We start from the raw sequence: 16,663 nt of genomic DNA, 5'->3' as shown, positions 1-16,663 counted from the left end.
GTGGCTTTGCACCTGCATGGGCAAGTTACATTATTTGGTCTCTTGTGCACGCACACACAGACAGACATACAGAGATTTAATGGGAAAGAGCTGTTTTTTACATCCAAACATATTCTTGCGGCAGCCTGCTCTTGCATGTGGATGCAGAATAGCTGGGAAGGAGGCTGCTTTACAAACATGTTCTCTCTCTCTCTCTCTCTCTCTCTCTCTCTCTCTCTCTCTCTCTCTCTCTCTCTCTCTCTCTCCTCTCTCCTCTCTCCTCTCTCCCTCCCTCCCTCCCTCCCTCCCTCCGTCAGATTCCCATCACCAGTTCAGGGGTTCCTTCTCTCTCTCTCTCTCTCTCTCTCTCTCTCTCTCTCTCTCTCTCTCTCTCTCTCTCTCTCTCTCTCTCTCTCTCTCTCTCTCTCTCTCCTCTCTCCTCTCTCCTCTCTCCCTCCCTCCCTCCGTCAGATTCCCATCACCAGTTCAGGGGTTCCTTCACTCCCCTGGGGGGCAGGGAAGAAAGAAAAGATACACAGAAACAGGAGACCGCAGTTTTGTGGCTCACGTGTTTTCTGTGGGAAAGGGATTTAAATGGCTCTTTTAAGGTTGCAGACACCTGCAATAAACTAAGTATTACACCAGAAATAAAAATTATATGCCCATCACTATTTTTTCAATACTGTATCCTTTTATAGTAAAAAATTTTAGCTCAACCATCTTAATATGTTCTTGTTTAAGGGACTGTTTGTAGCAAAAAAATAATCCCTTCCCAATTTAGGTTTGTGCTTGTTCTCATTTAGATCATAACAATGTGTAATATGTATTGGACTATTATAACAAGAATATAATGTAAACCACGGGTGTCAAATTTGCTGCATCCCGTTGCCGTCACATGACGTATTGCAACGTTTTTTCCCTTCGTGGAGGTGTGGGTATGGCCTGCATGTGATGCATTTGTCCTGGGGTCACATGATCATTTGTGAATTTCTAACAAGCAAAGTCAATGGGGAAACCAAAATCACTAAACAAACATGTTACTAACTTAAGAAGTGCAATTATTTACTTAACTGTGGCAGAAAGGTCATAAAATGGAGCAAAACTTACTTAACCATCTTGCTTAACGATGGAATTTTTGGATTCAGTTATGATTATAAATCAAGGATTACCTGTAATTCCAACTAAATAAATGAACAAAGCATTTTGTTCATAAGGATACATTGCAGTCATCTAGTCTAAATAATGCAAGAGTTTTAATTAATTGCAATCAGATCTTCCTAATTTATTACAAAGAGAATATCACTATCTGCTGATAAGAGGAGCTAAATGTTACTTGTATTTTAGGATTTGTGTTCTTTTTCTTTCTTTGATCTATCAATAGCATGTCTTTCACTTTATTTGAAATACATCGACAATTTGGTAAGAATGCCATTCTTCATTTTCCATATAACCCTTGCTGGCAGTAAGTTATTCAGAAATGAGACTAAGCATTCTTTAAAAAGTATTTGCCATTTATAAGGATATCCATTTCTTCATAGTTTTTAGGAGCTCAAAGCAGCACATTTTCTATCCCCTCCATCAAATAACCCTATGAGATTGGCAGGGTACAAAACACTAGGTTTCTATAGCTGCAGGTGAACCTGATGTTCTGATGCCAAACCAGTTCCTGACTGACATTACATTGGCTGTCAACAATTGTTAAATGTTTATATCTTTCCCCCAGGATCTCTTGAGGACAAACACACCAGTCCCTTCTCCCATTTTAACATTTGAGGATGGACTGAGCATTGTGTGATTGGCCCAAAGTTATCAGTGAACTTTAGTGATAGGATTAAACCTGAGGCTCCCTACCCTTAGTTCAGCATGTTAACTGCTATGCTACACTGACAACTCAGCTCTCTTATGGTTATAAATAATTATAAATAATGGGATGATGTAATGGTTATGGTGCCACCTAGAAATCAGCAAACCCGAGTTCTATTCTCCTTACGCATGAAAGATGGCTGGATGACTTTGGGCCACTTTCACTTTCTCAGCCCAACCTATTTTGCAGGTTATTATTGTGGGGAAAAGAGAAGGAGGAAGAAGCATTAGGTTATGTCCACCGCCTCGAGTTACTTATAAAGGGATAAAAGTGGGATAAAATTAAATAAATATAGTTGAATATAAATATCAGGGACTTCTTATATCCTCTGCTAAATAATTTTTTCTCATCTCAAATTTTTCTACTTCATTAGGCATGGTATTTAAAATGGAAAGGATTTGCACATTCAAAGCTCACTTTCCAAAAAATAATTGTGTCACTGATGCATGCCCGTAGCAAACAATCTATTTCCTTCTCCTCCACGGCCATCTTACAACACCTTCCCAATTGACAAAAATTAACTGCGAAAAAACTCCTCTCAAATATAACTGTAAATGTTTTTAATAATCAGAACAATGAGCATAACATAGAATAAGATTTAAACACTGGGTGTTTTTTTTTTTGTTAGTTGTTCATTGGGTTATTTAAAGTTTCAGCAAAAGAAAAATATAGCTTGCAAAGAGAAAGGATTTTTAATTGTTTCTCCCATTCCATTTATTGGCTGGTATTTATAGGAAATTTCTATATAAAATAATATTTGCAGTTCAAACTGAGTACAGAAACAATCCACTAGGCGGAGCTCAAAGGAAAGAAGTTTAAGCATCTTTCAATGAAATCTGATATAATTTGCCATTTATATTTCCTCAGACTGCCTTCCTGTCTCTGTTTTCTCAAAGGCATTTTCAACAAACAATGACCTATCACAGACTTTAAAAGAAAAATTTCCAAAAACATAAACTCTTTGTTAGCTTTCTAGAAAAGGATCTCTGATGTTTTGATGCCTGCTACCTCTGGAGTAAACCAAATTAAGAAGGCTAGTTATATTTCATTAAACAGAAGCTTCAGCATGGTTGTACTAATACATACTCATTTTAGATCATGTCAAAGCAATTTTATAAACAGTGGAAATAGTTGACATTACAGTCAATACTAAATAACAGAACACTTCAAAAGCAAATGAGAACAATTCAGTCTTGGGCTCATGAGTATTAAGAAGTATCCTTTCTGGGATTCATACCAGATATATTCATGCAATCATACCAATCATTCTAATGGTATTGATAAAACAACAGAGTTAATGTGAATTCCACAAATTACTTTTGATCTTTCTAATAACTATTGATTCATATTTTTCAGAGCATAAATGTAAAGCCATTTTCCCTAAAGGAGGCAAATTTTGATACAGAATTTCAAATTTAGTCCCCACCAATTTTTTAAAACATTTATTTACATATGTAACACAAAAAACCCGAAACTTTGTGATATATAAAAAACATTTATTATAAATATTTTAGGTAAAACATGCAATTTTTATCAAATATAATCTGTGGATTTGCAAATACAGTTTCAATTACTAGCAATTCTTTTATCCACTATTATATATTCAACAGGCTGCTTTTTTTAATTATTCTGCACACATAGTTTAGTATCTCAGTATAAAAAGCTAAATGTGAAAACAAAGAAACAACATATTTGTTTGCAATCTGATGGCAAGATTAGTAAAGCAGCAAGCATTTTTCTTCTCTATGTATGTAGACATACATGTGTAAATTCTGTATCCAATAGAAGCTTGTTGAACTATATTACAGGTTCTGCTTTGAAATCTAGTTTTCCTTGCGAATAAACTGTTGGAACTGGCAAATAATTTCACCATCTTATGAAAGTGGTAACTCTTCAAAAAGGAGTTTAATTCTCAATAAGGATCCACAAGTAGTATGAGGATTTCCAGAGTGGAAAGCTAATGTGTCCTAAATTATACTGCTCCCTTAATCTCTTACAGATAGAAATTTCGTTACTTGTTAAAACTCAATGACTAAAATACACAAAAAGGAAAAAAAGGTTCTGGTCCCCATGCAAATCATATAAACGAATGTGACCACAAAAGTACAGAACTAAGTAAGGCAGAAGATCTAAGATCAAAACGGTTCCTTGCTTTGTTACAGAGAAAAGAGGAAAAACTGAAGGGTGAATATTGTATTCTTGATATGTATTCAGCACTCTTAAATAGCAGCTTGGATTCAGAAAAATATACAGAGAATTTCGCTTGTGCAGTTTGGATTTCCTGTCTCCTCTTTCCAGCTGTAGCCTGTGGTGTCCCTTAAACATTTTCTCATGACTGTCATGGAAAAATTGAGAGGTATTTAAGTCTAACTTGGGGGAGAACTTGAATCAGCAGAATGAAAAAAACATAACCGTCATTTAGATAAGAATATATTTGGACTGCAGCAAAAATCTAATAACTAGAAATTTCCTTTATCCCATCCTCCCCAGCACCACCATCAGCTCAGTTTCCTAATATACAGAGTTCTTGGAATTAAAGCATTTCAGCTTATCTGAGAAACAAGGTCTTATTGTGAAAGTAAAGCAGAGCCAAGCATTATGTAGAAAGGAATTCTGAAGAATATTTTATAACGTTTGAAGCAGGATTGTTTAGAATGACAAAAAAAAAATGAAATTGCCAGTATTCAATTTATTTATGAGGAGTTTTGGCATCTGCCAATGGGACTTCATTATTAGGACATTTAATTCTTCTAAGCAACTATTATTAGAGTGTAAGGCCTATTGGAATTACATCTAGCATTTGCAATTTCTGAATGCTACCATTGGTGGCACATCCTCCAGCACCTAAACAGGAGCTTCAAAAAGGAAAAAGAAAAAAGAAAGAAAAAGAGGCATCATAACACTTCTGTTTCCATTTAGGTAGATGTCTAATCACAGACAAAGCTTTTAAGGATGTACACCAATTTCTGGTGACTGATTGCTTCCACTACTGACTAAATGCTGACTTGAGTTCTCGGAAGGCTGCTCTGCGGTGCCGTCTTTCCTCTTCCTCACGCTTTCGCTCATCTTGTTCTGCTTTTATTTCTGCTTCAAACTTGCTTGATGAAGACAAAGCTTGAACCTAAAATTCAGGTATGAAATGGTTAATATCATTGCAACAATTGTAAAAAAAAAAAAACCACTGTATTCAGTGGAGCTTATCTCATTATCACAAGTACACAGCTTGTGCAGAGAGAAAAAAATTCACATTATTTGTGAGTAGCATTACAATGGCCACATTCCAGGGTCAGGACAAATATTTGATTTGATTTAAATAACAAAATTCACTTTGTGTCATTATTTTCTATACACTCAACAATTTGTGGTAACTTGGAAAAACCCCAAGACACCTTACACATATTTTTTTACCTTTGCTTCAAAAAAGTTTTTGGCTCCTTTTACTCCTTCAAGAGCCACGTCTATTTCAGAAAGCTTTGCTAAAGCCATCAATCCACTGTCTTCTTCAAGTTCTCCAGCTGCAGCTTTATGGAAAATCAGAAGAAACTAGGGGAAATAATACAATGGGAAACTATTTAGAAAAACTAAATAAGATTAAACTCCAAGTCTAAGACTGGAGATTCAAAATTAAACTTCTGCATTTATTCTGAAAATGTATTTGTTTAGAGTCCAAATAGATAAAGATTTGTGGCTAGATCATAACCTTATTTAAATGTTTATTTAAAAGCTCCCATAACTATAGCAACTGTAGACATATATACCCAAGAGGACACTACACTGGGGAAGATTAGGTTAACATTTTTCTGCAATGTTACTTCCCTTTACTCCTCCCACTCAAAAGTTGGCAGCAGCAATTGGTATCTGTGAGCAACTGCTCAGTACTTCAAGCAGCACCAGGTAGCTGTAATATAGCCAACCCCATAAAATAGTTCCCATTAATGCCTTTATGGCAACATTAGTCTAGGACATTGATTGAAAGCCTCATTCTGCTGAAACATTGCCATTACAGTCTGGTAAATCCATTAGAGCCTACTGACAGAGGAGGAGACCCATCAGATAAATGTTTTGTCCCAACTTCCCCACAAACAACTAAGAAGAACATATAACCTACAGCTTCTCTAAGGAAGGCTATTAAAAATAAATAATTTATGACAGAGGAATAAAGATTGCACTTCTATCTCCCTTTTTCTGATGAGAAACCCAACACCAAAGAGAAGTTTAAAAGAAGACCAAAGATGCTATTAAATTTTAGAGTGATACTTTATTCAAAGTTATTGCTTCTAGTTAGTTTATATTCCAAATTTCAACATATCCATATATTCAATGGATTCAATTGTATTTCCACTTTACATAGAGACAAAATTATAAACCCTTAGCATAGAAAACCACAAAATAATTTTTCAAGTTCTACAGACAATTCTGGCTGCAACTTTTACTACATATAATTGATAGCACTGATTTCACTATTATTCTGTGCAGAATTCATATTTTTTCACTAGGGGACAGTAGAATCTAATGATACTAATAATGTGATATATATATATATATATATATATATATATATATATATATATATATATATATATATATATATATATATAATCACATTATTAGTATATATATATATCAGGAAGTTAGGCATCTGGCAGAACTGTTTGTTCCCAAGTTTTCGTTCTTTTTCCTACTAGCTTACTAATATAGCATCTGAAATAAAAAAAATAAAACTCCCTAAATGCCCCAGGGATGGGTGGGAGAAGATTACAAAACTGCTAAACTGTTTCAGGCCATAGTTAGAATGGGTGTATTCATCCAACCATGTAGTACTATTTGCTAGGACAGTACTTAACAATTCCTCAGTGAATCACATTCTCTGGCTCAACTTGTGCCTATAAACAAAGGCTGTGCCACGATGATGAAGTCATTACTCATTGCAATACAGTACAGAGACTAAAGACTACTGTAGGATAGAGGGACTGAGCTAACACATCAAATCTCTAGATTTCCCTCTCAGAATACCAGTTTGTTCCTAATATTAAACTATCTACAGAAACTTTCATGCAGTGGGAAAAACAAACAATTATGAAGATGTCTTCTTGGAGGAAATTGGTAATTTAATCCCCTTGTGTATTTCGGCATGTTTCCCCTAACAAATAGAGGACTTAAAATCTCCTACCCGTGGTGTCTTATTTCAAGAGAAATCATGAGTCATCCTATCTTAATGTTGTGCTTTCCCCGATAGCTTGGTTAAGTTATAGCACCATCTACCATTCCTAAACTGTCAGAAAATTAAATTTGCATAAAATGTCTCTATTGGCAATATCTATCCTGCCTCTATAGCATCTGTTCAACCTTACTGCCAAATGGTAATGCCTTAATTCCAATTGTGCAATAATGGAAAGCCATTAAATGAATCATCTCCCCCATTTCCCTCCCTCTCTCCCCCCCCCTCTCTCACCACACACAAAATTTTTAAATATGATAAAAAATATATAAAATTAAAATATTAAGATAGGTGGCTGATAAATGCCTAGATGGCTAAGCCATCTGTTAAAATCTGGTATTTTCCAAGCCATTAAATGGTGATCAGTGGAAAGAATGTACTCATCAATAAAATGGGATAGACCTTTAATCTTGTTGGATCCGGGGTCCCCAACCCCCAGTCCACGAACCAGGACCAGTTCGCAGCATGCCAGAAATCAGGCCACGCAAACAAACAGCCCCATCTGCAAGATGCAGACAGTACATGAAACCACACCCCCTTCAGTCCACGGAAAAACATCTCTCTAGGGAATCAGACCCTGATGCCCAAAAGTTTGGGGGCTGCTTAGCTAGATAGTTCTCCCAGCATGACAATAAGCAGGATAGCAGGTTTCCTTTGATCATAGGTTTGTTTTTTTTAAACAGGGCTCAGCCTGCCTCAAACCAAGCTTATCAAACAGCCAATCTCCTACCTTTCATGCAACTCTGGCAATTAGCTTCTGGATAAGCTCCTTTCTGCTATAGAAGTAGGCCCACATGGCAGCTGATTGTCAGAGCTGCCCAGTGCAGCCTCTCTTGCTTTACTGACAACTCACCTCATTAATCAGATGACAGGTTGTTTTAACAGTAAGTTGTTTTATAGTCTTTTAAAACTGGAGTTTCTTTCTGGAGGATTAAAAAAATGGAGTAGAGGAAATTGCCCAAAGTAAAGTGTGTCAGAATATACTCACCATTACACTTTCATGGATCACTGCTGGCTTAATGGACAAAAAACTATTTTAGAGGATTCTGCCTGTTTCATTCATGGGCTGGAATGCGATAAAGGCAAAGTCAAGGAAACTGGGCAGATAGTCTAGTGGTTAAGGCACTAGAGGGAGTTCTAGACCGTCTTAAGCACGAAAGCCAGAGGGGTGAATTTGGGTTAATCTCAGTCCAATCCACCTCACAGGGTTGTAGTTGTTGTGGGAAAATTAGAAGGATGTAGAAGTATTGGGTATGCTTGCAACCTTGAGTATATATCATTACTAAGATCTAGGTGGCTGAGCTGGGAAGGTAATTTATAGCAATTGTACACACCTGGAATGCTAGTGTGGTATCAATACAGACTCAATATTTGAAGAGAGGAAATTTTGAAGTTACCGTAATGGCTGACAACCACAAAGCCACTGAATGTCATCATCTCAACCCTTGTTTCAGATTTTTCTTAGCATGATAAAGATGTTCTTGACTAAGGGAGTTTACTTTCTGCCATAGTTGCCATGACAAGCCCATAGAAATAGAACAATATGGTTTATTTCTTGATATAAAGAGGACAAGAAACTGCCTTTTGTAAGAAACTAGTTATAGAATTGACTTGGAATATTTTAAACATGTAGGCCAGCTTCTGAAACCCTTTGCTGGAGAACAGAATATGTAGTTGGCCAAATTAAAGCTATTTTGCCAGTTCCTGCATCTAAATCATGTTCATTACTCCTGAATTGATGCATTTTCTCCAATTTATTGGTCTAATTCATGAATAAACAGACCTTCACACCAATTTTGTTATATTTAAGTACAATGACAATAAAGATTATACTTATACTTCAGTGCAAGGAAGCTGATACAAACATAAAGTTTAGCAGTTTAACCATGCTGGCAATCTCGTATCAATAATAATTCATTAATTGAAAAATTGTACAGAATCTAACTGAGAAAGCATCCTCATTATATTGTGAAAGTCCTTGACAATAATGACTTGCTTAGCAACTATTCAACATTATGGTGGACTCCCCAAAAGCTACTTAGACCCAATTCCAAAGGTATAACTGCCGTAGGGTGCCTGCGATCATTCACTCTTGAATTGCAGGGATGCTACAGTGTCCCGTCCCCCCCAACCTTCCTCCCCCTATTGGGTTCCTGTAGGCTTTGGGCCTGCTTCACCACTGGGCCCACGGCCTCCTCCTCACTTGCCTTTCGAAGATTTCCAAAGCATGGATTAGGGAAGGGAGGATAGGCCATTCTGTTCCTGGGCCATGTGGCGCATTTCCAGAAGTGACTGCCATTCTTAGGATAGTCTCATTGAATTGTGGCTGCTCTGAAAATGGTGCTTACTTTCAGGATCTCAATACATAGCCCAGGAATGGAGCAGCCTGCACTCCTTCCCTAAGCCAAGCAACAGAGATCTTTGAAACATAAGCATAATTAGTGACATGGGATGAGGAGAAGGGTGTGGAGCCTGGTGGAGAGGGAAGCAGACCCAAGGCTTGCAGAGACCCTGAGGAGCAGGAAGCGGAGCACAGGGTGCCTCTGGGTGGTGGTGGTGGAAGATCTGGCATGAATCAAAATTAACATCTTCATACAACACCTTCACAAGAAAGCTTCCTTATATATTTATTATTAACAAGAAGCTCTTCAAATTCAGTGTCACTCTAGTTCACAGAATACAAATCTAGCCAGTATGTACACAGGCATAGCTGTTTGTAGGGGAATTATAGTCCTCAGAATTATCAGGCAGATTTTCCCCCTTTGGCCACAAGAATAGAGAAACACATTGTAATACCACTTGACAGAGCAAAAAGGAGAGGCACATGGGAATGACTCATCTAAACAGCTGGAAGAGGCCAGATGGGAGCTGCCAAATCCAGATCATCTCTATGCACAGGAATAGAAAAAGTTCTCTCTAGATAAGTAGCTAGTGATTTCACAATGTTCACATTGACATGACTTTTTAGAGATTCTTCACAATATTATATCAGTATTTACGGATATAATTTGTACAATCTGTATATGTTCAGGTACCAAATCAAATCACTCTTCAGAAAATAAAGAAAGCAACATATCTGTAGCAAAGCTTCAAATCAAGACACATCATATTCTACTGTTTAAAGGTACTAGAATAAGATACCCTTTAGAATTCTCAGAGAACAACTGTCATTCCAGAAACCTCTGACATGAACAAATTTCCCCTTGAAAGAATCTAAGACAACTAGCATTTGCAAGTCTATATATTACTAGATTCCATTTTACTCTGCTAGTAAGGTTACATTTTCTGAGCTGCAAAATTAAGGATGACCACCAGGTGGTAGTAAAATACTAGACTTTTCAGTATGGTTTTGCAAAATCTAGTGCCTATAGCCCAGATCTGGTAGCCCCAGGGGTAGTGACAATCTTTTTAGGAAAAAAGGGAGAGCCCAAAGAACAAATCAAACATTTCACAACAAAAAATAGACGTTTAGACGAAACATAGAACAGATATGTAGTCATTATTCGTGATGAAATAAATTACTTGTAGCAAGTGTGTTGTTTTATATGCATGTTATTCACTTTGAGAGTTGGTCTGGAATGGTATGTGGCAATTAGTTATACATTGATGGAGTGATAATTGAAAGAAGTAAAAATTAACTTTATTAAATACCAGATGTAAAAATAGATCGGAATAAATTACCGTTGCAAAACTATAGAACACAACTAAGGGAATTTCCCTGCTCTTTCCCTAGTAGCACACATTCAATGTGGATGAAATATAAAGTGCTTGCTAATATGCAAGATGATTTTTTTTTGTTCTTCTTTCATCTTTGAACAACAATGCTTTCATCTCATCCTTAACCCACATCTGAGTTACCCCTAAGTTTTCCTTAAGTGTTCTGATGCTAAACTGGTGCTTTTTGCATAGCAAGCCTTGTCTATCCTTCCATATGGGCTTAGTGTTCTTTCAAAATTGCACCCCTTGTATATCCATGCTGTGATTAACAAATATCCACCCCAAGGCTTGTGACAATTATAAACAGGAGGATAGCAAAGTAGCTTTACCTAACCTGCTCTGCATACCCAAAATCAGGACTCTGCCATAGGACAGAAAGTAGGACAGGGATCAGCAGTAAGGTAGTAATGTGTAATATTGCCATTACAATTGAATTGTTTACTCAAGATCAAGTGAATAATGCTTTAGAGGAACTATACTGAAAGGCTTTAAGAGTTCTTTTTATTATTACAGTAACACATCAACATAAAGTCGTAACTTCCAATTATTTTGACTATTACATTTCAAAGTAGTCATTTATGAATTAAAACAAAAGATGAGAAATAAATATTCAGGTTAGTCCACAAACCAATTGATTAGTCTTTTTATTTGCTCCACATTAACTCTAATGCTGCAGAAATACTACATTTCAAAAAATGATCTATCCCTTTATTATACCATTTCCCTGCTGCACAACATCTATGCTACAGCTATACCAGAGTGGTAGGAATTTCCTTTGCCCTTCAAGGTAGATCAATTAGTAGTACGTAGATTAGTACTACTTTACTACAATAGTACTTCAGAACTACTGTAAAGTTATAGTAACAGAATTTTCCAAGTATGAATGTGCCTCCGCCCTTTCCCTTCTTTCATTTGACTGTTGTCTTGGTAGTAGCTCTTCCTGATGTCCCTCAAGATCAGGCCTATCAAACTGGCGTGCGCGGTTCGGCGGGGCCATTCCCCTTTTCCCGCTGCCCTGAGATTCTTTACTCCTCCAACTGAGCGGTGCCACTGCCGGCATTAGGGTGCTTTCAATCAATGCCACCACTGGCACTGCTCAGCTGGAGGAGTGAAGAAGCTCAGGACAGCGGGAAAAGGGGGCTGGCCCCGCCGAACCTTGCATGCACACCCTGAGGATCAGGCTCAGAGAAAGCCAGTCAAACTGTCTGCTCTGTGCACCTTCACTGCGCTTTGGCTGAGCCTGGCCACTCACTTGAGGATATCCTGATGCTTGCCCCGATCATGCGCCTTCCTAGCCCCGCAACAGCTGGCCAGAGGTTTGCGTGAGGAGGAGGATCATTTTCGGGAAAGCTGCCACTGCGGTTCATGCTCGCTCCTCAGCTGCAGGCCTGTCCCCTTTTCCATCATACCCTTCTCCCAGATCCCATTCCCATCCCGCCAGCCCTCATATTAGTGAGGTTGCTATCAGCCACAGCCAGTTTGGGCCAGTGTCTTGGGGTGGAGAACAGGTCATGCAACCAGGTCAGCAGGGAGCTGCAGGAGATGGGTCAAAGAGCTGCATGTGCCTCTGGAGCTGTGGGTTGCCGACACCCACCTTAAACTTTTGTTCCATAAAGAATGGTTTTCACAATGCATATACGATATCTGAATCAAAGAGGCACTTGCTTTGTGCAGAACTATCCACTTTGTACCATGCCATAGAATCTGAAGTTGGAAAACACTGTTTGGATGTCTTTGGGTAGTACCCAACAAGTGAATATTGCTTATTTTTGCAGGGAATAAGAGGCTCTTCCTGTCCTCCTAAATGCAGATCAGATACAAAACTCAACTTCACAGGAAGATGAGAACGATGCTTTATTGTAGGCTAAAATAACAAAATTTCACAAGTTGATTGTACTTCTTCTTCCTTCCCTCTTATGCTTCACTGAGTCATGCAGGAGCCAACCGGATTCTTTTCTTAATATTACTTCTGTTCCAAGGACTTAAGTAACACTTTTGTCTTTTTTGCTTAATATTTCTTAACATTTCTTCCAAGTTCCCTTCCCTGACTCTGTGCATATATACAATTCACCCCTTAGTTCTTAATTTCAATAAATGAATGGCTCTGATGTGGATAACATTATTTATGTGCCAAAATTGGTTCAGAAAATACCATTTGAATTGTCTTCTGATTTTTCTTTGGATATTACAGTAATCCCTATTGTGCTCAATGCAGAATGTGCCTGAGTGATTGAAGCATACAAGGGGAAAGAGGAAGTGGAGGAGACTAAGAGGCTTATAAATCCATGGCATGTTCCCTACAGTCCAACTATAGTTCTTACCCAATATGCCGAGTCAAAACCAAGCAAATTCAAGCATATCAGTGTTTAGTAAGAACAAAAGCAATGTATTATTTATTTATTTATTTAATATTCCACTTTTATTATTTTTATAAATAACTCAAGGTGATAAACACAATGATATTCATTCTTCCTCCCGTTTTCTCACAACAACCCTCTGAAGTGGTATGGGCTGACAGAGAGTAACCCAGTCACCTTTCATGTCTAAGGTGGAAGTAGAATTCAGTGTCCTAGTTTCTAGCGTCATACCTTAACCACTGCACCAAACTGGTTCTACACCAAACTGTTTTATATTCCATTGTTTCGTGCAGGGCTTAATGCAATCGGTATTCTCAGGATTTAAAGTACATTTTAATCCTCCCTTAGGCATAGAAGCCAGCTTGGTGGCTTTGCATCACTTTTTTTCAGCTCAATCTAACTCACAGGGTTCTAGTAAGAAAAAATCCACTCTGAATCTCACAAAATAAAGGCAGAATATAAATCTAATAAATAAGTAGAAGATTACTACCAAGTAAGCATGACTTAACATGCTATGCAAGTCAGGTAGTACTGCAGAGTTTGGATTTCAATATCTTTAAAACATAAGATTCCCATAGTTTAAATTTGGGAATGGATAGGGAAGATGTATAAATAGCAAGTTCTAATACTTGGGAATTCCTTTGGGAAATTATGTCCTTGAATAACCTCTTGTGTTACTGTAAATAGGGTACTGAAATCTTATTCTTAATGTACTGCACATTATTTTTTTCCTAAAACCTGAAAAGCAGAAGTAGTAGCTAAGTTCCACATTCTTATTGCATTGCATATCTTTCTTACTAGCACGTACCTCACGGAAACTGAGCTTGCCATCAAAGTCTTCATCCACTTCCTTGATCATATTCTTCAGACCCAAATGTGTCTGAGGTGCACCAAGTTTCTCCATCATCAGCTTCAATTCCATCAGGTCAATGTATCCATCCTTTCCAGAGTCATACCTAAGCAGAAAAAGAAATATTAAAAGGACACTGTTAGGCTGCCTGGCTGACAAGGTGAAGTTCACACAAAATATAACACAGCTCAAGCTAATCAGCGTAAACCCCTAATATTTTGTCAAAATCAGTCCAAATACCACCCTCTAACCAGGGCCATTTTCATGCATTGTTCAGCCAACAATTCCCGTGTTTTATTTATCTCTCCCACCACATGGTGTTACCTTAGCAGGATCAGACTTGAAGCAAATAGCTCCATATGACTGAAATTTGTCATTTGATTGCTTTCTATGCCGAAAGAGAAATGATAATTAGAATATAAGGTTGCAATTTTTTCTTTTTTAGATTTTTTTTAATCCCACCTTTATTACTTTTATAAATATGATGGCTGGCTTGGCCCGAAGTCACTCAGACAGCTTTCATGCCTAAAGCAGGATTAGAACTCACTGTTTCTTGCCTTCTAGTCTGCTGTCTTAACCAACAGGCGGAATTGCTATTTGATCTTTGTAATATAGACAGTCATTTTGATATAGTGGTTAAGAAACCAGATATCATGGGTTCTAGTCCCACCATGGGCACAAATCCAGGCGGGTGATCTTGGGCTAGCACTTTCTCTCAGTCCTAGGAAGGAGGACTTCTGAATATGCTTGCCAAGAAAACTGCAGGGACTTGTCCAGGCAGTGTCAAAGAATCTAACAAGATTGAATGAAAATCGTCTGCATAATTAAACATACCACCTGAGATAAAAAATGAAGCATAGCCTGTCACTCATACATAAAAGGGAAAAAATGTTTTCCTTGGATGTCCTATTCATCCCTTAATCCTCAATATGGTATTATTCTTTTAAATAGAGTGATTTTTAAAAAAAGCCTCTCAGTGTCATCCAAATTTTAACTGAATCAGAAAAAGATTGACAGGAAGTGGAAAAGATTCACTTAGTTCTGATATGACAGTTGGCAGAGACTTGGACAAAGAGGTGGCTTTAAAAGGAACCCAAAATCATACCAAGCAAGAAAGCCATTTAGCATGGTAGCTCTGCACTGAGAGCCATTGTGGAGCAAAAGAGGGCTTCAGGTACTGGACTTTCCCAAGCTCTAAAAAGAAACTCTGTACCTTCTATAGTAGAAGTTTGTATACAATAATAAACAATTTTATTGGCATGTCAACCATGAAAGCCTGGATTAATTATTGTCCTCAAACAGACATATGTAAAAGAGAGAGGGGGAGGGAGAGATCTATACAACAATTGCAAAACATAATCCAGATATGTAAAAAGAATTTTAGAAATTAAAATATTATTTTTAAGAGGCATTTATTTTTGAAAGAAACACCATACTAGTATTTTTGTTATGATTTCTTCTTAAAAATATCCTCTGTGGATTTTAAAGTGCCTTCTCTCAATTTGAGAAAATTGAAAAAATATGTTTCTCATTGAAAGACCTTTAGCTTCTTTATTTAAAATGTTAATAAAGAATTCTAGGCCTACAACATAATTAGCTTGTGGGTTTCTAGATGAACCGAAATCTAAAATTGGATGATATAATGTTTAGCAACACAAAAGCACTTCACATACATAAAATTCCTTGCCACTGGCAGCAAAAATAAGATGAATCATTACTAAATTTTATTGTTCCTCTTTAGTCTGAATGTCCCTTTGGCTACACACCCCCACTTCCTGTAACTGAAAAAAAAAACTACAAAGAGAAAAACCAGTTTTGTAGATAAGAAGGGCTGATTCACAAGAAATAAAAAAGCCAAGTGGATCAGGGAACAATTAAGAAACAAAGATAATATGCACAGATCAGTCTGGGCCAAACACCCTAGGAGTCATAAAGTCAGGTATTATTCTTAGACTTAAGTCTTTCAAATGTCTGCTATATAAATATATTTTAGGATAGAAAAAATCCACAATTAACTACTTTTTCAGAGCCCTAATTTTAACTAATAGGAAATTCATTAAAGTGTTGATTTATTTTTAAAGCAGCTAATATATTTTAATGCAAATAGAGAAAAAACAATCTAAAATAAACCCCAAATCTGATGCTAAAATCAGTTAAGAATCTGGCAAAAGACATGCAGCTTTTTAAAAATCAAATTTTCTAAATACTAAAAGAGATGATCCAAATGCAACACAGGAGCATACTAGCAGCAATGCCAAAGGAAATTTTCTTTGGCTTGTTATAAAGACAGGTCTTTGACAGCAGAAACATTTTCAAAAAAGCTTCCTCTGCAAAACTTAAAACCTGGGTGTATTCATAATGGGAGAGGTGATCCTTTAAACAATTATCCTTTAACAGCCTTAAGTCATTTAAGGTTTTTAAATTCAATGCTCCACTACAGAAATTGCGCCCAATCAGCAAGTGATAATCAATGCAGATCCTACATTAAAGGTGTATGATCCTAGTACCTTGCTACCAGTAAACAGCCTAGTTGTCACCAACTGCCAACTTAGAGACACTTTTCCCTAATATAGGGTGACCAGACATCCCGCATTTGGCGGGACAGGCACGCCTTTTCATAAATTTTCCCGCATCCCGCGCCATTCTTAAAAAAAAACACTTTTTTGGGCGCTCGCAGC

General features: G+C 37.3%; 1 protein-coding gene across 1 annotated transcript in view; it reads right to left on the bottom strand.

Moving 5' to 3' along the window:
• Positions 1–2,516: 2,516 nt before the first annotated feature.
• Positions 2,517–16,663, bottom strand: part of EFHD1 (EF-hand domain family member D1) — a 32,066-nt gene continuing 17,919 nt past the window's right edge. Inside the window, exons 2-4 of the mRNA XM_014052856.2 lie at positions 13,944–14,091; positions 5,252–5,386; positions 2,517–4,964 (exon numbers count right to left, since the gene is read on the bottom strand). Coding sequence (XP_013908331.2) covers positions 4,830–4,964; positions 5,252–5,386; positions 13,944–14,091 — 418 coding nt within the window. The 3' untranslated portion in view covers positions 2,517–4,829. The remainder of the gene's footprint in view (positions 4,965–5,251; positions 5,387–13,943; positions 14,092–16,663) is intronic.

Source organism: Thamnophis sirtalis, unplaced genomic scaffold, assembly GCF_051295495.1.
Source record: "Thamnophis sirtalis isolate CommonGarterSnake01/CBP01778 unplaced genomic scaffold, rThaSir2_p1.2 scaffold_11, whole genome shotgun sequence".
In the NCBI taxonomy this organism is placed as follows: Eukaryota; Metazoa; Chordata; class Lepidosauria; order Squamata; family Natricidae; genus Thamnophis; species Thamnophis sirtalis.
The sequence above is the reverse complement of the archived record's forward strand: the minus strand, read 5'-3'. Positions and strand labels throughout refer to the sequence as shown.